The following is a 24,116-nucleotide window of genomic DNA, read 5'->3' as shown; positions in this document are numbered from 1 at the left end:
TTTTTCTTTTCCATAATACCACATTGTCCCTTGAACTTAACACGGTGCTACAGGAGAGAAGTAATTTGGAAGTAGATAGTGTTCCTGCCTGAATGAAATTATCACTGTGGTAAAGATTTTTCCTTGCCTAGTAAAATATGATTTTGCAGTAGTGCATATTTTGTGTTTCTTCCTGAAGTAGTGGGGAAAGAGACTCACTGAAGGGTAATTCTGCCTTCCTGCTAGTTGTTATTTTTCTGGCTGGTCCTTGCCCCCCTCACTGAGACATTGTTTTTACTATCTGAAACTTTCATCATTTAAGTGATGAGTCAGTGACATAGCATAGCATACTCTTTGATTTTCTGATTCAGGATAGAGTTGTAGTTTTAATTTTCAATATCAACTCTCCAGGCAGACTATCTGAAAGATGTTTACAGTTGATAGGAGGTTTCATTTTATTGGAAGATACCTCATTTACTTGAAAGTCATTGGGGTTCTGAGTTTCTTATAAAAGGAGAAAGTATTCTATAGGGTATTCAGAGAAAATGAGCAAGTTCATGTTTGGATGAATGTACTATATATAAGCTCAACTTTATCCTCTATTTTGCCTATTTAATATATAGGTGTGTGTGTGTATTTCATACCTATGTATATTTCATATATATCTCTTATATGCATATTTCCTATGTATTTTATATGTACATATTTCATATGTACATATTTCATATTCATATACTTACAAATTCTTATAATAATTAATTAAGTATTTTGGTATTAAATATGTTACTTATTTGGAAAATATCATAGCTCCATAGATTGCAGTGGATATTGAAAGATACCCTGTAGATAGCCCTTGTAGTCAGGAAGCAGAAACTTATTTAATCCCTGTGTATGGGGCAGCCTGGTGGCTCAGCAGTTTGAGCGCCTGCCTTTGGAGAGCGCTGATCCTGGAGTTCTGGGATCGAGTCCCGCCTTATGATCCCTGCATGGAACTTGCTTCTCCCTCTGCCACACTCTGCCTCTCTCTCTCTCTCTCTCTCTCTCTGTCTATCATGAATAAATAAATAAAGTCTTTTTTAAAAATCCCTGTGTAACTGTTCCTTAATAATTCAGTTATCTTCTAGTTGAATTCATCATTTCCTTTATGCCAAAATATTCCAAATTTTAATGAAGCAATTAAAGTAGTGGTAATAGGGCAGCCCGGGTGGCTCAACGGTTTAGCACCGCCTTCAGCCCAGGATGTGATCCTGGAGACCCGGGATCGAGTCCCACGTCGGGCTCCCTGCATGGAGCCTGCTTGTCCCTCTGCCTGTGTCTCTGCCTCTCTCTCTTCTCTGTGTGTCTCTCATGAATAAATAAATAAAATCTTTAAAAAAATAAAGTAGTGGTAATAAAGAAAAGCTTACTATTAATGATGTCAACCACAATGTGGCAGAATCAGATTTTTTTATAATAAATTTATTTTTATTGGTGTTCAATTTACCAACATACAGAATAACACCCAGTGCTCATCCCGTCAAGTGCCCCCCTCAGTGCCCGTCATCCATTCACCCCTACCCCCGCCCTTCTCCCCTTCCACCACCCCTAGTTCGTTTCCCAGAGTTAGGAGTCTTTATGTTCTGTCTCCCTTTCTGATATTTCCCACACATGGCAGAATCAGATTTAATGTAGTTATAATGTAGTTACCTTAAATGAGAAATAAAATAGGTGAGCACAGAAAATAAATTTTGTGCAGTTCAGCACATACCTACAATGTACCATAAATTGTGACCTCTGCTCCTAAGAAATTTGGCAGCAAATGGAGGAGACAGGCAGATACCTAAATAAATTAGTCTTACTTAATAGTCAAGTACTAAGATATGAGGATGCCAGGATGCCATGAAGGAGGCTTCAGTCTGACCTAAAGATAAGTAAGGCTTCCTAAGGTTTGATGACTTTTTTCTTTTTTTTTTTTAATTTATTTTTTATTGGTGTTCAATTTACTAACATACAGAATAACCCCCAGTGCCCGTCACCCATTCACTCCCACCCCCCGCCCTCCTCCCCTTCTACCACCCCTAGTTTGTTTCCCAGAGTTAGCAGTCTTTATGATGACTTTTTTCCTTCTCTACTACTATAGCTGTAGTCCACATCATCATCTCTTACTGGGTGTCTGTGATTGCTTCCTAACTGGTCTGCTTGCTTCCACTCTGGTCCCCCTACACAAAGCCAAGACTAACTTTTTTGTTTGTTTTTTGCCTTTACATGTATATATTTAAGATAATTCATATCTTGTGACACCCCCAATTAAAACTCAGTTAAATGAATAAATAAAACCTTCAGTTAAACATCAGTGGTTTCCTATAGATTTGAGAGTAAAATCCCACCTCCCTTCTATGGCAAACAAGCCCATGGTAGATCTGGCTCCTAGATTCTTCTCCATTTCATGTCCTACCATTTTCCTCACAGTCACTTCCCAGGGTCAGTCACCCTGACCTTTTTTCTATGCCTCACCCATAGCCAGCTTGTTCCTCTGCCTCTAGGTTTCATTCTAAGTCTTCATTTGACCTGTGCCAGTCTCAGCTCAAGTTTTATCTCCTAGAAATACCTTCATTGACCAGCTTCTCTCCTCCCCAGGCTTTATGTCCCCTTAGCTTCTCTTATGCTTTTCTTTTATTGTTGTCTGAATTTGTTATTTCTTTGTTTTCTGTCTCCCTATTCCAGAATGTTGGTTCCATGAGAGCTGAAACCCTGTCTACTCTATCCCTAGCCCCTGGCACATAGCAACTGCTTAATATATATTGGTTGAATGAATGGCTGAATAAAATTTTCTGAGCTGAGTTGGGATGGATGAGTAGGACTTAGCCATTCTAAGAACAGTGGAAAAGTAGAGAATAGAATCGGCAAAGTTACAGAAGCATGCGTTTGCATGAGATGTGCAGGGAAACTGTTACTAGACAGTAGAGTGTCAGCAGAGAGTATGTGACTCACTATGTGAGGTAGATGTGGTTGGGGTACCTGGGTGGCTCAGTGGTTGAACATCTGCCTTTGGCTCAGGTCATGATCCTGGGATTCTGGAATGGAGTCTCACATCAGGCTCCCCACAGAGAGCCTGCTTCTCCCTCTGCCTATGTCTCTGCCTCTCTCTCTCTCTCTGTGTCTCTCATGATAAATAAATAAAATCTTTAAAAAAAATAAACAGGTAGATGCAGTTGGTAATAAAAGCAGGAATTAGCTCACGGAGGTCGTTATATGCCATGACCTTGAACTGTATGGTTTAGAGAAAGGAAAACTGTCAGATTTTGATTTAGATCAGTGTTTCTCAAATATTTTTAATCAAGAGACACAAGAAATACATTTTATATTTTCTGTAAACTAAGAACCACCCTTAGATTCTAGAGGCTGCTACATTCATTAGCTCATGGCCCCCTTCCTCCATTTTCAAAGCCAGCAGTGGCAGATCTAGTCTTTCTCATATCACAGCTCTCTGAGGGACATTTTTGCCTCCCTTATCCACTTTTAAGGACTCACTTGATTAGACTGGGCCCATTTAGAGAATATGGGATAACTTCCCCATGTCAGATCCTTAGCTGTAATGGCATCTCCAAGATCCCTTTGTCATGTAATGTAATATATTCACAGGTTCTAGGGATTAGGGCATGGACATCTTTGGTGGGCCACTATTCTGCCTACCATGGAGATGTTGTTGTGTTTTTTTTAAGATTTTATTAATTTATTAATGAGATATATATACACAGAGAGGCAGAGACAGGCAGAGGGAGAAGTAGGCTTCATGCAGGAAGCCCGGTGTGGGACTTGATCCCAGGACTCTGGGATCACACCCTGAGCCAAAGGCAGATGCCCAACCACTGGGCAACCCAGGCGTCCCAGCCATGTGGTTGTTTATAGGGAGTTTTTTATAGCTCATATTCCTTCCTCCCTTTTCCCCCCTTTATTTTAATGAACACTTATTAAGTACTCTTTCCTAGTGCTGGCATACAGCAGTGGGCAAGATAGCCAGTTTTCCTACTTTCATGGTGGCTTAAATTCTAGCCCAAAGATAGAGGACAAACAAGTAGTCAAGTAAATAAACACAGTAATTACATCTGTTCCATGAAGGCAATAGATAAGGTGATGAGTAGAAAGTAGCTGGGCAAGACCACTTTGGCTAGGTGGTCAGGGAGGGGCTCTCTGAGGAAGTGACACATGATCTGAGGTCTGAAGTGTTTAAGTCAGCCAGCTGCTAAGAAACAGAGGAAGAGGATTCTAGCAGAGGAAATGGAAAGTGCAGAGTCTCAGAGCAGCAAAAGATATGTCTTATTCAAGGAACAGTCTGAAAGCCAGTGCAAATGGAGCAGAGTAAGCAAGGCAGAAAAAGTAGAGCAAATGATGGTGGCAAGACAGGAGAAGTGAGGCCATGCAGTGCCTGAGAGATCATGTGCGGTAAGGATTTTGGATTTTAATCTAACAACAATGGACATATTGAAGAACTTTAAATAGTGATGGTATGAAACAGGTAATGTAATCTGATTTATACTTCTAAAAGATAGTCACTATGTGAAAATGACTTAGAAAGGGGTAAGGATGGTTTGGAGAGACAGACTGAGGGAGTCCTGTAGCCGTCTCGGGAAGAGATGACAGTCTTTTGAACTAGAGTGAGCATAGTAGGAATGGGGAGAAGCAGATCGATCTGTGATATATTTTGGAGGCAAAATTGATGGGACTTAGTGATGGTTTTGTTGTAGGGGATAAGAAAGAGAGTGGAATCAAAGATGACTTGTAGGTTTTTTTTTTTTTTTTGACTTGTAGGTTTTTGAGCAACTTCAATTAATTGCTGAAATTTAAAAAAACTAGGGGAAGAATCAATAAGGGGAAGGGAGACCAAGAGTTCCAACAGAACATGTGAATATTGAGCACTCTATCAGAACATGTAATGCAAGGGGACAGGTTGGAGCACAAAGCGATGTCTGAGTTGAAGATATGCACCTGGGAGTCATTAGCATACAAATAATTTCTAAAGCCAGGTGACCAGATGAGATCCTCTGGGGAGGGAGTAGAAATTAAAAAAAAAAAAAAATGTCTTGAGTGAGCGGACATCCTTCCAGAGTAGAAAGTTAGGAGGAGAAGGAGGAGCAACCAGCAAAGACTATTGAAAAGGTGCTAAATTTTTTGGAGCTTTCCTGAATAATGACTAGGCTAGAGGGAGAAGAGTCAAAGAAGCAAGTGGGCACATTTCTGTATATCCACTAGAGTAGTACTATTGTACCTCTAGCACTTACCATTGTACCTGGCGCAGGAAAGGTGGCCTATTGAATGAATAAGTGAGTTTTTTTGAGAATGGTCAGTGTGCTCTGGCATATCTCTAGGTATGAGAGTAGGAGGTGAACATTTGCATTGTCTGGTTCCCAGTAGCCTAACATCACAGAACTTTCCAGCCTACTTTATGGATTTTTGGCCCACCTTTAATAGAATCTAGACAATTTCCTAATATGTAGTAGAGCCATTCTTTAGGTTTAAATTTGAAAACAATCAGAAATCACCAAATTGCATTTTCTGAAGTATTCAAGATAGAAATACTTAGTAAAATGAATAAGTAATGAATAAAGAAGCAAATAAACAAGTAAAATTGAACTTCTAGAAGATTCCAGCAACTCCGTTTCTTATGACCAAAGAGATCAATCTTTTACTAAGTTCTAGGAGAGAGTTATGAGCCACTTTTTGGAAGAAAAAAAAAAGGCTTTATTGATTTGGCAGAGAGAGTCAGAGGGCGCAAGCAGGGAGAGCAGCAGAGGGAGAAGGAGAAGTTGGCTCCCCACTGAACAGGAGGCCTGACTCAGGGGCTCCATCTCAGGATCCTGGAAACATGACCTGAGCCAAAGGCAGATACTTAACCAACTGAGCCACCCAGGCGCCCCATGGACTGCTGTTTAATCTCCTGTTACTTCTAGAACCATGCAAATAGATTAGAAATTCTCATTACTCTTGGGATTCAACACTTACGCTTGAGTATGATAATGTAGCCCTGTCTGGAAGAAAAAAATTTTGTTTGCAACTGAGACTTAGAAGGTTAAGTAACTTGCCCACAGTCTCAAAGTTCTTTTTTATTTTTATTATTTTATTTTATTTTTTTAGGGATGGGGCAGAGGGAGAGGAAGAGAGAGAATCTTTTTTTTTTTTTTTTTTTTTTTTTTTGAGAATCTTAAGCAGGCTCCACACCCAACACGGGGCTCAGTCTCATAACCCTGAGATCATGACCTGAGCTAAAATCCAGAGGCAGATGCTCAACCTTAAAGGCCTGAGCCACTCAGGCACCCCACAGTCTCAAAGTTCTTAAACCCAGTTCTAAAGGACACCAAAGGCTGGGTCTCTTCTCTCACCCTTTGCTGACTCCAAGAAGCTTAAGTGAATGGGGGTTAGAACTGGCTAAGATTTTTAATTTACTAGTTTTAAAGGTATACTTCATTAAAAAAAAAATCTTAACAATATAGAGAAATTAAAGGGGCATTTTAAGCCCTTCTGGATGATGTTGGTTCTGGTATTTTCTGAATGTATTTAACATGGATGAATTTGTCTTCTTTTACAAGGAAAATACAGAGGTATATTCCAGAGTTGACTGTTCATGGCACATACAGTTGGAGGATGCTCATTGGCACTTATTTTTATCATTGTGTTATTGTTGGTTAAAGCAAATATAGGTAAGATTTCTATAATTGAATCTGTAGAAGGATTTGTGGTTTAAATTCTCGGTTACGGATGAAATAATGTGTTTATGAGAATCGTTCTGGTAGTCTTTTGTAGTCAATCTTCTCTCATTTTAAATGGGTAAGTCTGGTTCCATTATCTATAACTACAATGCATTTTCTTTAATTTATGCTGATTAATGTACAAGTCCAATCATGCAATTTCTCTTTAAAAAGTGGCTAGGTAACCACAAAACTGGAATTATGAATGAATGTTTTACTAAAATGAAAAATGATAGTGCTTTTTAACAGAGGATATTGGTGGGTGAATCCAACTATGCTAAAAATAATAATGGCTGACATTTTCCTTGCCTTTTCTTTATGGGAGCTTACTTTTTTACTTTCTAACTCATTACAATCAGTGAAAATCAAAGCAGGGAAAAAACATAGAATAGAATGGGAGAGGAGAAAAAGAGAGAGGGAGAGGGGCTTAGTTTTAGTTCTGAAAATAAAAAAGAATTTTTTATAAAAATGAATTTTTAGCATTTCCTTTATTTGATTTAAATAACTTTTTAACTAATTCCTGTTTAGGGTAGTTAATTAAAGCAATCTTGTAATTACAAAAAAAAAAAAAAAAAGACGTTCAGTGGAGGCTTTCTATCACATCTGAAAACTCAGGGTAAATCTATAGTTCTGAGATTCATTGGCAGTACCACCCCAAAACCTGTTCATTTCTGAATAGTTGTCATATTTATTTATATAAAAACTCCTAGTGAGTAAGAATGACCTCTCTTTTAATGAGTTTAATATGGTATGGTATCTGGCAATAAATAAGTAAATAAATAAATAAATAAACAAACAAACTTTTAAAAAGAAGGATACATTCATGTAATGTCATATTAGCTATATCGGGTTATGGTTCATCTAGCCCAGGGTCTTGCATCTTGAAGGAATACCAAAATGTGGCATGGAGGACCTCATTTTCATCCTTGATGCCAACCACAAATATACCAGAGCTACTGAATATTTTCTTTTGTTATAAAATAATGTTATAGATCATACATACTTTATATCACTAATATAGCAAGAGAAAGTATTAGTCCTAAATTGACCCCTAGGAGTATGTAATAACCTTTTAAACTGTCGTTTGTTTTGTATGTTTCCTTTTTGGTCTGTGTATTGAAATAAGCCTTATAAATCAGAAATGGGGATGGAAGCAAATGTGATTAATGTGGGAAGTACTTTTCAATAATTTGGTGAATAATTTCTATATAGGAGAGATTGGTTTTCTCCTGGTCCTCTGTTCCTGAATGTCTTCCAACCCTATTTTCTCAGCACTTTTAGTCTTACTGATTTGAGAACGATGCATCTTTTATTTAAAATACAGTTAGACTTTAATATGTGAGCCTTCTGTTCTCATTGTGCATCACCAATACAGCCAGAGCAAGGTGGGTTATTTATTTTTCCACAATTTGTTGGGATTAATTTTATCTTGCTCTTGATAATAACGCAAACCCACCATTTTGAAATGGATTTCTTATGTGCTGACTTGTGTCTTATTGCAGATGCATGCAAGAGAGGAGATGTGACTGTGGAGCCTTCTCATGTAATTTCACTTGGATCAGCTGTCAATATTTCATGCTCTTTGAAGCCCGAACAAGGCTGCTCACAATATCCCAGTTTTAACATGTTAATCCTCTACAAATTTAACAGAAGAATCAATTTTCTGCATGGTCACTTCCTCAGTTCTCAAGTCACAGGTCTTCCTCTGGGTACAACAGTGTTTCTCTGCAAATTGGCCTGTAGCAAAAACAAGGAATTACGAATATGTGGGGCAGAGATCTCAGTTGGTGGTGAGCATTCCATTCTGAACTTTTTAAAAACTAGTCATCTTTTGGTATTTGTCATGTGTTAGACAGAAGTCCAAATATAGGGTAGTGTTCTTTCTTCTCCTGCCATATGAATATATTTTATCTTAATAGCAATATGAGTACCTCAATGTGAGAAATCCAGAAATCAGTAGAATTGGGATCTCATTTAGAAGTGTTCTCTCTCTCTGCCCTGCCCCCCACCAGTTGTTTTTGTTTGTGTGTGTGTGTATGTGTGTGTGTGTGTGTGTGCCCATTAAGAGCAAGAACCTATTGTGCTTAGACTCTAGTGGCAGGAAGGAGAATCTCTGGAGCTGAATCTTCATGCCTTCTAGATTTGTGAGAATTTGTTCAAAGCTACAATCTCCTAAAAAGAAGAAAGAGATACATTTTTTGACTTATGAAGCCCAGGTTGGACTTTATACAAGGCTGAGCACTTCTTTCCCTAATTTAATCCTTACATCCACATTCACTCCTGACCACTGGTTATCATACTTAGCAGAAGTTAAAAAAGAACTCTTGGCACACTGTCTTTTCTTGAGTTTTCTAGAAAGCTCTATGAGGCAGAACTGATATGCTCATGCCATCAACAGAAAATATAGCTGGTTGCTTGGTTGCTAGGGACATTCCCAGAATAAAAACATATGGGAATACAATGACAAAGAAAGAAGAATTCAACTATCATTGGTCAAAGTGCACCCATCAGGGATCAACTCTCCTCCATGCCGGCTTACACTGCTGGTCTTTCCAGGCAGCTGCTGGAAGTAAGAATTAAGACATCAGGGATCCCTGGGTGGCGCAGCGGTTTGGTGCCTGCCTTCGGCCCAGGGCGCGATCCTGGAGACCCGGGATCGAATCCCACGTCAGGCTCCTGGTGCATGGAGCCTGCTTCTCCCTCTGCCTGTGTCTCTGCCTCATTCTCTCTCTCTCTGTGTGACTATCACAAATAAATAAAAATTAAAAAAAAAAGACATCAGAGTCGATATCTATGGCATGAACCACAGTGCCCAGAGTGAGCCAGCAGTCCACCTGCCTAAAGCTTGTAGCCAGCAGCCTAAACCTGTAGACTTGAAGGCCCAGCCAGGCAAGCCAGTGAGCATGCAGGGGCTCTGAGTCATCCCAGGTTCTGTGCCCCCATGGTTCCAGAGAACCTCTGGAGTGGGGAGAGTAGGAGGAATTGCTACAGCAGGCTGACTGACCAAGATGTCAGGATTGTCAGAGCCCCTGATATGAAGACACTGATACAGAGCTCAATGAGACTCTTTTCAGGAAAGTTGGAAACCACTTTTCTGTAACCTATAAGAATATGGTTGGTGCTGAGCAATCTTGCTGGAGAGCCACCAGAAGCACTGAGCAGAACACCAAACAAACAGCCAAAGAATCAGTGGAGGCTAACGAGACAGAAACCAGGTCCAGGCCTCCTCTCCCAGTTGTAGCCTCTTATTTATACCGCTTATGGATCATGTACTCTCAGCTCTGCCTGCCAGGGATGTCCTAAAAGGAATGTGGGCTTTGAAGCCCAGCCCTGTGACCTAACAGTGTACTGTTAGGCAGTTTCAATTCTCTGAGCCCCAGTTTCTTTCTCTGTGTTATGAAGATACTAACATCTACTTCATAAGATGGTTGTAGTGATTAGATGACACCTGGTATGCATAGTACTTAATCTCATACCAAACACGAAGAAGGAGCTGAGGTGATAAGCTCTAGGGTGGAAGTTTCATCCAGCTTGACTCTTCTTCCTGTGTGCATCATGTTGTGTAGGTGAATCCATTTCCCTTAAAAGAAAGTACAAGAAAGTGATAGACAAATGAAAATTTATCTAAAAAGCACCATTGGTCCTCACCTCTTTTGTCTTCAGAATACCTGAATGTTATACCCACGTAATTTACCATCTTAGTAGATAAATATTATGTATTTTTATTAGATATTCCCAGTCCTGTGATGTCCAGTTGCAGGTGTTCACAGTTCTGCTGTTTTCTACATATTAGGCCTTGGAAGTCAGTATCCTTGCACATGCCCTTAGCCATCCCATTCTATTTCCTACCTTTTCTCAGGTGTGTTAGAGTGCTGCAACCCCTTTTCACTTTTAAGGTTTTCCACCCAGTGGGGCACCTGAGTGGCTCATTTGGTTAAGCGTTAACTCTTGATATAGGCTCAGGTTTTAATCTCAGGGTCATGAGTTCAAGCCCCACGTTGGGCTCTGCATTGGATGTGCAGCCTACTTAAAAAATTTTTTTTCATATAGAGTATGCAGATGCATTCGTGACAGTTTGCAGCATCAGAAGACCTAGGGAGATGGTTAAGAGGATTTGTTATGGTGCAGCTCAGTTGGGTGGTACTGCTGGAATGTTGCTTATACAGTGTTCTCAAATGGTAACCACACCATCAAATGGCTGCTTTTTGAGCAAGTTTAGCACTTTGAGGTGAAGGACTGACTGGAAGCAACACTTATTTCTGATAATGGCTAGTCATTCCAAGAAAAGACACAATGAATTTTGGTTTCACCTAGTATAGTAAGCTTATTCCTATCTAGTGAGGGAGTAAACAGCCCCTCTTCCTTTTTATGATAAGTGGTTCCATAAGTGCCATTGTATATCCTGAGAATGCTATCATAAAGCTGGCTGGTTTTTCAGAACTGGAAATGGGTAATTTAGCCTTTTCTCCCCAGCACCTTCCTAGGCTTGGGCTGTTCTGCCACCAAGACCTCATTTAAGTTGTGTAGTAACTAAGCAATCAGTGCTCTAGCTTAAGCTCACAGGATTTGTCCACAAACTACTAAGAAAATCAAGGCAATAAATGAAAGACAGTGGGTCCTTGCTTGGTTGTTTTCAATATATGCTTGATTGCTGATGTTTCTGAAAGTTGTTTTTCTAAGACAATTTAATTTCCCATAGTAAGTAGGGCTTTTAAAAACAACAGCAGCCATGGGGCACCTGGGTGGCTCAGTCATTTGGGCATCCAGATCTTGATTTTGGCTCAGGTCATGATCTTGGGGTCATGGGATTGAGCCCCACATCAGGCTCCATGTGGAGCCTGCTTGGGAGTCTCTCTCCCTCTTCCTTTGTCCCTCTCCTCATTGTGCTCTCTAAAACATCCCAAAATATTAACAACCATAATACTTATAACAGTTTATTATATCGCAAGCTATTTTAACTTTCAGAGTCTTTGATTTCTGTCCTTTTTTTCTTGGTGTCAGTTATTATATACTTATATTGAAGAGAATGAAGATTGGTTTCCCCTGGGACAGGTTGTCTCTGCCAAAAACAAGTCCTGGATTGAAGTAGACACCTTGATTTCATGGTATGGGGACCTCATGTTGGGAAAGTTGACTTGATTTTTGAATAAAAGCTGTGCTCTTTTAAGATTTTATGTATTTATTCATGAGACACAGAGAGAGGCAGAAACATAGGCAGAGGGAGAAGCAGGCTCCCTGTGGAGAGCCTGTTACAGACTCAATCCCAGGACCCCAGGATCACAACCTGAGTCAAAGGCAGACTCATCCACGGAGCCATCCAGGTGCCTCTGTACTCTTTAAAATGAGTCTCTGCAAACTTTTAGGAGTAAAGGTATGAGTGAGAACTGTTTTCATTACTTAAAGGGGCCACATGCTCTATATCTCATTTGGTCATCAAAAGACCCTATGAAGGGTTAAGGTAATGATGGTGGTTTGAAAGCATGTATTTACATTGATCCCCCATGAAATTAATCTGTCAAGATTGAAATCTGTCAAGATGCAATATAGAAAGTTTTCTAGAGGTATAAATCCTAAAGGACAAAAGGAATTGGAGGGGAGACATATCAACAAACTTTTGGAAGCTAGAAAATAGGTAGACCAGTGATAATTGACTCAGGCAGCAGCTGGCAGTAGGAAACATCATGATGCAACATGATTGAATGTAGAACCTCCCAACCCAGAACGACTCGGAAATTGGTGATAACATGTCCTTCTGGGAGTGAGGGTAAGAATGGGAATAAAAATGAGCTATTTTAATTGAAAATCTATTTGAAAAACATATTCTCAGATCTCTTTCCCAATTCCATGTAGCTAAACATTCATTCTCCACTACTTTAGCATAAGACTGGAGGCTTAGCATGAAAGGATCACTAAACTATTTCCAACCAGTTCAGCTGAGATTGGTAGTACCATGCTGGAAAACAGGGATTAAAGGAACATTGACGTTCAGCTCCCTTCAGTCCTGTACCCTCCTCTACTCAAGTTAGAACATCCTTTTCTGGGAAATCTCAGATGAACTGAGAAAGAATAGTGGGAACAAAGAAAAGATTCTACAATCTTCTAAAAATTAAAAACAATGGTTCAAGAATCAGAACAATGGGCAGCCCCGGTGGTGCAGCGGTTTAGCACTGCCTGCAGCCCAGGGCGTGATCCTGGAGACCCTGGATCGAGTCCCACGTTAGGCTCTCTGTATGATGCCTGCTTCTCCCTCTGCCTGTGTCTCTGCCCCCCTCTCTCTCTCTCTCTCTGTCTCTCTGTCTCTATGAATAAATAAATAAAAATCTTTAAAAAAAAAAAGAATCAGACAGCATCAGGTTTTTCAATAACACCCTAGAATGTAGAAGACAACAGAGCCTCCAAAATCCTGGATGAAAATTCTTTTCAATTCAGAATTCAATACTCAGCCAAAGTATCAGTCACGTGTGAGGGTAGAATAAAGACATTTTTAATCATGTTCAAAATATTTCTTCCCCGTACCCGTTTCCAGGGAACTACTGAAGGATATACCCCACCAACACAAATAATTAAATCAGGGGAGAAGAAAGAATTGGATTTAAGAAACAAGAAGTCTAACACTGGAAAGTGAAGGAATTTCCATAATATTAAGGACTGGCAGTAACAGCTGTGTACCAGGCACAGGAGCAAACCTATCTTATTGGGCAGTTCCCAAGGCCCCAAGAAAGAGGTCTCAGGAAAATGAAATAGCATTTTAATATGTTGAACAGTGATTCAGATAACTGGCTTGAGAGTTTGGAATTATATTAGTAACAAGAAAACTCATAGAAAAACCAGACAGTTTTGTGTTGGCTCTGAGATAAACAGAAAGTACAGAAAGTAAGAAGTTAATGTAGTAGTCTAAGTGGATCAATCATAAGGAGTTACGTATACAGATATTATACAGTGTATATATAAACTTAACTAGGCTCAAAATATTTGCTTCTCTGTACCCTTTCCTGGGGAACTGTATACAGTGTATACAGAGTATGTATGTGTGTGTATATATATGTGTGTGTGTATATATATATATTTCATATGTATTTCAATATAAGATAAACATATTTCATATGTATGTGAAAAATTCTGTTCTTTCAGAAAATGAAAATTTATTATTCCACTAAACAAAACCATATGAGCTACATATTATCATATGCACTTTATAGATGAGGAAACTGAACCTGTGAAAAGTTAACCTGCCCACTACCACAGAGTGGGCAATTGTGTCCAGGTTTGTGATGTTGGCTAAGGACCAAAAAAAAAAAGTCATTTGTTCCATCAATTACAGCTTTTTTTTTTCTTTTCTTTTTTTTTTTTTTTTGGTGTAGACAACATCTGGGGCTTTAGTAGTATACTTGTTTAATCTCACCCAAAGGAAGCATCTCTTACATGTGAGTCTCAGTATTAGAGTAGAATGAGATGAATGAATAACAGAATATTTTCTCTTACCTCCATGTAATCTGAGAAACTCATAGCTTTGGGTTTACCTTTGACTATAAAATGGCTTAATTTACAAATATACACTTTTGGTAAAGGGACCTTGCCTGCCTTGTCCACCTTTGTATATCCATGGTTAGCACTATGCCCAGCCCATGGGAGGTACTCAGTGTCCATGTACATAAAGAATTAGTTCATAAATGTTTATGAAGTGTTCCAAGTGATGCTGCAGAAATTAGATTTTTCTGGTACAGCCTAGAAGGGCATGCTTAGGGCCAGTGGATGGAATTGGCTGTAAATATCAAGCCTATGGAAAGAAAGAGACCCTAATCTTTAGAGATATCTAATATTTGAATGGACTCTAAATCAGTAAGCTCATCATCACCAGTGGTAATAGATCTAGCACTGGATGTTCAGTTGTCAGGGACAATGGTGGAATGTGGTAGTAAAAGGCTTGGACTCAAGTCAGCCATGCCTGGGCAGGAGCTCTGACTCTGTCACTTCACAGTTTTGTAATTGGGGACAAGATACTGAACCTCTAAGTCTTAGGTTTCTCTTTGGTAAATTGAGGATAATAGTGATGGAGCTGCTCCAATGTCTAATTGAGAAAAACCTCATATAATGCATAGGACTTGGCGCGTAGTGTTTGATCCATATTCACTGTTGTTATTAGAAGATGTTCATGCCTTGGAAGCAAATTTGAACTTGACGGAATCTAGACGTAGGGGAAGTATTGTTATTTTATTGCCAAATAATAACAATGCAATTGTGATATCAACTGTGCTTTGCACTTTCTTTTTAAAGTTGTTCCAGAACAACCTCAAAACTTATCTTGTATACAGAAGGGAGCACATGGGACTGTGACCTGCATCTGGGACAGAGGACGAGACACCCATCTATATACTGCATATACTTTACAGTGAGTGAGAGATTGTATTTTTGCAGCTGTTTTGTAGGTGTTATCTTAGACTACACTTAGAAATATCTAATAGTTTTATTTTTACCAGAGAGAAGAAGCAATAGACACCTCTAGATAATTAGGTACTTAAAAAGAAAAAGTTTTGTTTTATCATTTCATCTAAAGTGTGAACTGAGGTCTTGGGTCTGAGATCTAACTTGGAATTCTCTTCAGGGCATCCAAGGCCCATGATATGGATGTTCTTCCTTGCTCTAATAGAGTTAAACTGGCTGCATTATATCCCTTCTCTGTTTTGCAGTTGCAGACTCTTGGGGTCATAATATATAAATAGACTCATCCTTGTGGTAGCTTTCCATTAGCTTTGGAGGAGTTTCTTTTTAAAGCACCTTTGCCTAACCTGAAACTCCACACAAAGGAGAGTCTGGGAGAGCCTGTTCCCTGGAGTTGATCCCATAATCTCATCCAGAGATCCAGCTTGTTTGCACTATGCCTAAGTGAGCAGGAAATGAGGGAAAGGAAGTGGACCCCAGGGTTCCAGTCTGTACTAGAAGCTGGCACTCTGTACAGAAAATGCCTCGATGGCCATGGGTCCTTTGGATAACAATTAGATCTGCCCTGAGGAGACAGGATGCTAGCCAGGGTTTTGGGAATTTAGGCAGTATATGTATGGCTACTTAGCTATATGAACATCAAAAAGGCTCAATCCTACCAAAAAAGGGTAGATGGGGGGGGGGGGGAAGGAGAGAAGGGAGAAAATATGGTCCTATTTATAAGCATATAATACAAATATTTCCATAGTGTATCCTCTAGTAATAAGACTGACCTTAACAAAATGTCTAGAATTTTAAATATTTGATTATTCTATTCTTCTGTAATAGAAGGAGCAAGTAGCTCATAAAGTATCATGCTAAACACAATTATCTTTTATTTACAGGTTAAATGGACCAAAAAATTTAACTTGGTGGAAGCAATGTGATCATTATTGTGACCATTTGGACCTTGGAGTCAACCTAACACCTGAATTGCCTGAATCCAGCTACACAGCCCAGGTTACTGCTATCAATAGCCTTGGAAGTGCTTCTTCACTCCCATCCACATTTACCTTCTTGGATATAGGTACATGTTATTTCACTTTTTGTAGGTGTCGTTCATTGGTACATGAACATTATCTTTAAAATCACTCGAATATTCTATGTGTGATTGTTTCAAGAGGGACAGTGGCACAAAGAATAGATATTACTTTGATGCAAGGAAAAGGGTGCAAATCCTAGAGCTTTATAGAGATGATCATACAAAATGGAATAGTCAGCATTATTCTCCCTGTTGGAGAAAAAAGAACCCAGTCCCATGGAGGCACTAGCTGCCAGTGATACCATTCGACTGAGGAAAGTGTCCTGCAAGGTTATTCATGAAGTTCAGTGTAAGCACTTCTCAGCAGAGGCATCTTCTTACCTCTACAGTTAATGCCACTGCTCTGAGATAGGCTACATGTGGGCCTGCTGGGCCAGAGCAGAGGTGCCAACTATCAATAGGGTGTGTCAAGGTACAAATGCATCTTGCTTTGAGAATACCTACTTCCATTCCTCTCATCACCTTGGGAGCTGGAGTGAACCAGTTCCGGCACATTTCTGAGCAAATATAATTAGCCCAGTTGAATCAGACACCAATCTCAAGCATCCTCAAGTTCTGAGCATCCCAGGTAGGATTGGGCTTCTGGCCTGCCTCAAGTTCTGGCCTTTCACTGTGTGTGTCTCTTCTTTCTTCCCACAACACCTCTTTGCGCGCATACTGCTATGAGTCTGGACATAGGCATTTACTATACCGTCTCCTGTCATACTTCTCCCCAACTTCTGTTCCATTTCTTTACATTGACTATTCCTCCTAGAAAGAATATTCCTCTTATTCTTTTCCTCTGCTCCTCTCTCCCTTCTGTATTTTTCCTGCTAGCATTTCTTCTCTGAGAGGTGATTCACTACTAGCCACCTCTGCCTTCTCAGCCATCAGAACTCTCAGGTTTGGCACATTGGTTTTCTTTATACGTTGGATTAAGTGCAGTTCACACTATTACTAATGTTGGAAGTAATTTATTTGGTAAAAATGAGGGTAGGTTAAGGAGAATTATTTAAATTACTTAGTAGTAAATCAAACTTTTTCTTCTCTGTAAAAGCCAGGGGTTTCTCTTTTATATATTTCACCAACTTTGGTGGTCACATATCTTAGAAATGCATTTTGTTCAATTCTTTCTAGCTCATGTAAAAATAAATGTTATTTCTGATTGGGGAGCCTGAATCACACTTTTTTTGTTTGTCCTGATTACCAGTGAGGCCTCTCCCTCCATGGGACATCAGATTCAAATGTGTAAATGCTTCTGTGAACAAATGTATCCTTCAGTGGAGAGATGAGGGGCTGGTGCTGCTTAATCGACTCAGATATCGCCCCAACAGCAGCAAGTCCTGGAAAATGGTAATGGTTTTTAGAGTTAAGGGGAAAACTAGGGAGGGGCTCTTAATATCACTGCACAGATCTCTGTCTTTTCATGCCACCAATGTATGTGATTTAAGAATAGTTAGTCCAAAAGTACACACTTGAGATAGATCAGATAGACATATACATTTTTATTTATTAAGAAATATCTTGAATTTTGATCATTGATTCTGAAATTTTTTAAGCCACAGGCTTCTGTAAACCTGAAATATTAATATTAATTAATATATTGTAATATTTAATATTAATATTAAAATATTAATTTTCTGCAATTTATTTCTAGTAAAGGATTCGTTTCACCTTGCTATGCTACCCCTCCCTCTGCATTACTTTTTAGTAGTTTTTTAACATATTAGAAAGAGGAGTATTAGGGAATGTGCATAGAGGCTTATATGGAATTGAATATTCCAAAGATAAAGACCCACACTTTGATCTAATATTAGACATCAATTTTTTTACAATTAAATTTTAAGATTATAATTTCTGCTAGTATTTTTGTAAAACATAGTGGCTTATAATAGCAAAAAATAAGTTTCACATATAGCTGAAACTCAGGAGAATTATAGTAATTAATTTTTTAATACAATTAAAGTTTTCTTTTTGAGGCCAGTTCTATGTCTATGTTAAAACATTTACACATTATAATTGTGACCAAATAAAAATAATCTCTAGAAAATTCTCCAAGGCTTTTCTGAAAATTGGTAATTTTTTTTTGAAAATTGGTATTTTTTAGCCTTTACTCATTTTTCAGCTGGTTTTAGGATCTCTCTTGGGGCCTTTAGAGATGAGTTCTTAGTCCCCAGAGTTTGTTTTTATTGAGAAGCTGATTCAGATAATGTCATGTGTTCAGTAACCCTGTCATTGATCTTTCTTCTCAATGAATGACAGATCTCAAAAAATAGAAAGGAATAAGTTATCCACTCAAGTTTCTTACCTATGTGTGTCAAAATCCTTTAATTTAATATTAATAGACCACCTTAAAAATTTTATCTGATTCAAGGTCCATGCTACAAATGCAAAAGGAAGATATGATGTACTGGATCTGAAACCATTTACAGAGTATGAATTTCAGATATCCTCTAAGCTACACCTACATAAAGGTATTTGGAGTGATTGGAGTGAATCGTTGAGAACACAAACACCAGAAGAAGGTATGTGTATTAAAGAGGAGAGTGAGGGATCCCTGGGTGGCGCAGCGGTTTGGCGCCTGCCTTTGGCCCAGGGCACGATCCTGGAGACCCGGGATCGAATCCCACGTCGGGCTCCCTGCATGGAGCCTGCTTCTCCCTCTGCCTGTGTCTCTGCCTCTCTGTCTCTCTCTCTCTGTGTGACTATCATGAATAAATAAATAAAATCAAAAAAAATAAAAAAATAAAAAAAAAATAAAGAGGAGAGTGAGAGGAGTGGAAGGAGAGGTAGGAGGGGGAGAGGAAGATATAGGGATTTCTTTGGATCAGGATCTCTAAAATACTGGTACTGAATCAACAAGTTCAGTACCAATAACTAACTAGTAAACGAGTGCATTGCTAACAAGTAAATGTACTCTTACTAACATTAGCGTTAACTAACAGGTAAATGAGTACATTAATTAACAAACTAATTTTTACATCAGTTTAAGTACTGTAATTGTCCAGGGTGAAGTGTTTATATTGCTAGGAAATTTTTAACATTATGTAAGTCCTACTCCTGCTTGCCACATGTTGTCATGTTGGTCGCAAGTTGATGCTTCAGTAATGTTTGATTATAACTTTATTTCTATTTCACTTCCTATCTCAGGAACTCTCTCATTCCACAAAACCATAACCAGTAATTTTATTCCTTTATAGTTAAAACTTGATACATTTTACCTTTTGGAGTCTATGAAAATTAAAAGCTTGAAAGAAGGTAGACTCTGGAGATATAACATTTTAAATAAAATTTAACATCCAGCAATCATCTCTCCTCCAAATATTATGGCACTGCACTGCATCATGCCTTTGATACTTACTGCTCAAATGATGGCCACCAGACTGCCGATAGCTATGGAAAGGATGTCAAATATAGTTCTCAGTCTGATGGGCTTTTCTTTCTGACAATTATAGGGAAGACAACTTACTAAGGTATAACCAAACATTTTATTGGAGCAAAATTACCCATATGAACTCTGTGTCAATATTGGCAGATCTTTGGATACACAAGAAGTAGCCATCTGAATATTAATTTTTAAAAGCACTCATTTAGTGACATACTATAATGTTTCTTAATCTATAAATTTAGCTCAGAAGAAAAATTATTGTAGTATAATCCATTGTTTTATTATGTGACTATTTTGAGGTATTAATGTGAGAAAATCTAAATATTTATTTATAAAACTTACAGATATATGTGCCTATTAGTCTCATAATAAGTTACATTCATTTTCTGTGAGCTGCTAATGGACTTTGACTGCTGATGACACTTATCAGTGATACTCCAATGACTGACTTTCAAGGACCCAAGGGCCTATTAATAAGATATAACATCTAATATATGTTATAGAATAATTGTATATTCTTCCTTTCTTATATTAACTGCATTTCTTTATTTTTAAAAACTATTTTAAAATAAATCCATCCAATACATTATAATTTATTCCTTCTCATTTTATCATACAAATCTCTTAAACTAATGTTGAGCCACTTGCTCTCTGTTTCAATATTTGTCATTTTTATAATCCAGAGCTTACTCTTTTTATTCTTTTATTATACATAGTCAAAGTAATGTATTTCTTTAAATACTTCATGGATTAGATTTTGTGCATATGTCTACAGATAAAATTTTTGAAAGTGGGCCATATTTTATGTCCAAGGCCAAGGTAGTAAATAGGCTGAGAAGTTTTCAGGTTCTGTCACATGAGGCTTAAATCTATAAACCAGGGAAGCTCTGAGCTTGTGAATTCTTGTAATTCTCACTAACATTTAATAATGACCGGTTTGGAGATGTGTGAAAAAGTTTTTTTTTTTTTAAATGTCTATCTCTTGACTTAAAAAGACTTCAAGGTAGGACAATAACTTTCTCATAGCCCCTAAGATAAACCACTATCGTAACAATGAATGCAGTACTAATTAGGGTTGTGAACTCATGGACAGTTATGAATTGAACCAAGGAACTGGCTCATTCAGAGTACTCACAGGCGTTTGTGAGGAAACCCATCCTCTGAGACACCACCTTTACCAAGCTCTGTGGGCTTCCTTTCAATGTCTGCATCTCCCTTGTCTGTGTTTGATCTTTCTGTGGGTTGATGCAAGACCTCTTCCCTCTTACTTTGAGTGGCATGGTTTTTGACCCTTACCGCTGTTTCTGTCATCAGTTTCTTTATGAAACACCAACTGATGTCAGCCAAAAAGGTGTGAATTTTTTTTAGCACTTCTTCCTTTACAACCCTTGAATGCGTACTCATATGTAACTTGGCATTTAAAAAAAATCACTAGTAAGCTTTTTTTTTTTTTTTTTTTTTTTTAGTTTTTAAAACTGTGAATGACTTTACGATAGAGCTCTTTGCAGCCTTTGCTGCTCAAAACTGAGAGCAATGTTATCTCCTGGTGGATTGGGCACAGTTATTTAGATCATATCAGCAGAGAATGAAGGCTTTATTTACTCCATATGGCCCTTTCCTATGTCATTAGATTCAACTCCTGTCATGGTCCTCCATGAAAAACACTTTTTAAATGGCCGCTAAGTATGGAGTAGGAAGGAACAAACTGCTTTCCTCTGTTTAGGGGGACAGCCCCTTCTTTGATATCTGTCAGAAGCAAGCCTGATACTGGGAACTGAGTAACCATATTTTGACTGTAGTGGAAAAACATTCTTGAGTTTGGGCTGCATGGCACCCAGACATGCCTGAGAATATGCCAAGGTGTTGGGGGAAGTTGATTCCCTCACCACTCAGAACACCCAGGAGGAGACTCCAAAATAAAGATGAACAAGCCATTTCTTAGAGCTATAATATGAATTAGGTGTTTCTGTCTGTTCATTCCCCATTTTTTAAAGTCTTATTTACATGTTTATGGAAAATTTAATAAAAGAAATGCTACATCCTCAAACTTATGCCGGAGCAGTAAAAGAGTAGTCCTCCCCCATCATAGGTGATGGCATGGGTGATTGGTTAGAGACCCCCAAAGAGGATGCAGACCAGTTGTAGCCACCTCTTCTCACATTGAGAAACTAGGCAATTCATTCATTCATTCATTCATTCATTCATTCATAATTCTGAAATATTGCTAAAATGGGTTAATTTAAATGAATAGAAAACACTGACCCATGGTAAGCACTCAGTAAATTTAGTTGTTGTTTCTTCATTTGGAAAATGAAGTTCTGAGAGCTGAAGGAGATTGTTCAAGGTTCTAGAACTAGTAAGCAGAGAAGCCAGGTTTTGAACACTGGTCTGTCTGTTAATCACATAGCCCAAGCTCTTTGCTCTGTACCCCAGTTACCTGGCTCTGAGAAGGCCAATTAAATACTAGAGGTTATTTTACCATTTTAGTTAGCAAGTACTTCATAACAATCTAGCTCGCGGGTCAGCAAACATTTTCTGTAAAGGTCCAGACAGTAAATATTGTCTGCTTTGCAGACCATATCTCTATCATAAGTACTAAAATTTCCTATTCTAGTGTACAAGCAGCCATTGATAGTATATAAATACATAGACAAACTATGTTCCAATAAAACCTTATTTATGGGCACTGAAATTTGAATTTTTTGTAATTTTCATATATCATGAAAAAATATTCTTTTATCTGTTTTCAGCCATTTAAAAATGTAAAAACCACTGTTAGTCTACAGGCTGTACCAAAACAGGGAGCAGATTTGGCCCTCAGGCCAGAATTTGCTGACTCCTAAGCTAGCAAAACTTGAAAATATCATATTTGTGTCTTTCTGCCTAAGGCTTAAGAAAATGAGAATGAAAGATTCTTAGCCTTCAAAAGAGAATTACATGCAAACATTTTCATTAGAAGGAAAATGTTAGGTTTGAAACCCAATGACAGGCCCTGCTCTCCTTTCTTCTTTTGGTGCCCTCTAAGCCCAATCCTTATCCTGGAAGAAGTCAATGTCTGGGCTCAATTATTTGATAAGATGGTGATTATCCCAATAAGAAGAAATGCTTTCCATGAAGCCTTCCAAACAAAAACAGATGAAAAAATATGCTCCTCTGGATGATCTTAGAGGAAAGTGTGTATCAGGAACTATGCCAGGTGCTGGGATACAGTGAAAAACAATCAGATCCTCAGACTCAGGGGCTTATCATCTATATTGAAACATTAGGGGAAGATTCCTGGAGGATACAATACCAAGAAGAAATTTGGAGTTTCAAGAGAATCTTGTGGCCTTCCCTTACCTGGAACATATGGCTTCCATGATCATTGCAGTAGAAGGGAGCTATTTCCTCCTTGAAGTACTAGATTCTTTTGAATTCTGTGAAATCTCATATTCCTGGATTTTATTCTGCTCTATTGGCCAGAATTGCTGGTAATTTTTCTCTTCTCAGTATCAGTCCTTATGGCTTTACCCAGGGCTTCCTTCTTTTCTGAGATGACCTTATCCAGAATTTGTGCTCCGGTATCCTGTTCCATATCTTCACCAAGATATCAACAGGCATTCTGAACCCCACATAGCCTAGACAAGAACTTTTTTCTCCAAAACAAAATGTCTCTAAAATACTTCAGTTTCAATATTTTCTATTTCAGTAAACACTGTCACCATCTTCCTACTTACTGAAGTCAAAAATTGAGAAATTTTCCTTAAATTCTCTTTTAAAAACATTCTCCTTTCCCCCCATTCCCCTATATCAGCACTTGACTCTCCTAAACATATTCAAAATCTGTTCATTCCTTCTGTTGCCACTATGATTATCCTAGTTTAAGCTACTTTCTACTTACAAAGGATAACAACAAAATGAACAGTTATGAACACACCATTCAACTTAAATACTATAACATTACCAATATATTCTTACCCTTGTCATGCCTCCCCAGAGGTAACTATTATCCTGTACATTTATCAGTACTTTTCTCATAGCTTTCAGAAATGTATCTATCTTTAAACAATTATTGGTTTTGGTTGTTTTTGAGCTTAATTAAAATTATATACTGTATATGTAACTTGCATTTTTCCCATCACCACTCTGGCACAATGCCTCCATTAATTTTAGTATAGGCGAAACATTCCTGCTTCTGTTGAGAAACAAGGTCTTCACTTGTGACCTGGATATTAAAAATGTTAAAAAGTTGGGTTGCCTGGGTGGTTCAGTTGCTTCAGTGTCCGACACTTGATTTCCAATCAGGTCATTATCTCAGGGTCATGAGATTGAGCCTCACATTAGGCTCCACATTAATCAGAGAGTCTGCTTGGTATTCTTTCCCTTTCCCTCTGCCCCTCCCTGGCTGTCTCTCAAATAAATAAATAAATCTTTTTAAAAAAAATGCTAAAAGGTTATGTTTCTTAAAAAAAAAAAAAAAAGGAGAGAGTCTTCATCTATATAAAAGGCTGCTGAGAAGTCCAATAACATAAGAATAAAGAAGTAACTA

At 38.3% G+C, this 24,116-nt stretch overlaps 1 protein-coding gene across 1 annotated transcript in view; it reads left to right on the top strand.

Annotated features, from left to right (window-relative positions):
- The first annotated feature begins 4,234 nt into the window (after positions 1 to 4,234).
- The window catches only part of IL12RB2 (interleukin 12 receptor subunit beta 2), a 63,130-nt gene continuing 43,248 nt past the window's right edge, over positions 4,235 to 24,116 (top strand). Inside the window, 7 exon segments of the mRNA NM_001025399.2 lie at positions 4,235 to 4,401; positions 6,543 to 6,653; positions 8,204 to 8,491; positions 14,976 to 15,090; positions 16,025 to 16,206; positions 17,411 to 17,553; positions 18,575 to 18,725. Of these exon segments, the coding sequence (NP_001020570.1) occupies positions 6,578 to 6,653; positions 8,204 to 8,491; positions 14,976 to 15,090; positions 16,025 to 16,206; positions 17,411 to 17,553; positions 18,575 to 18,725 (955 nt within the window). The 5' untranslated portion in view covers positions 4,235 to 4,401; positions 6,543 to 6,577.

This window comes from Canis lupus, chromosome 5, assembly GCF_011100685.1.
Source record: "Canis lupus familiaris isolate Mischka breed German Shepherd chromosome 5, alternate assembly UU_Cfam_GSD_1.0, whole genome shotgun sequence".
Lineage (NCBI taxonomy): Eukaryota > Metazoa > Chordata > Mammalia > Carnivora > Canidae > Canis > Canis lupus.
The sequence above is the reverse complement of the archived record's forward strand: the minus strand, read 5'-3'. Positions and strand labels throughout refer to the sequence as shown.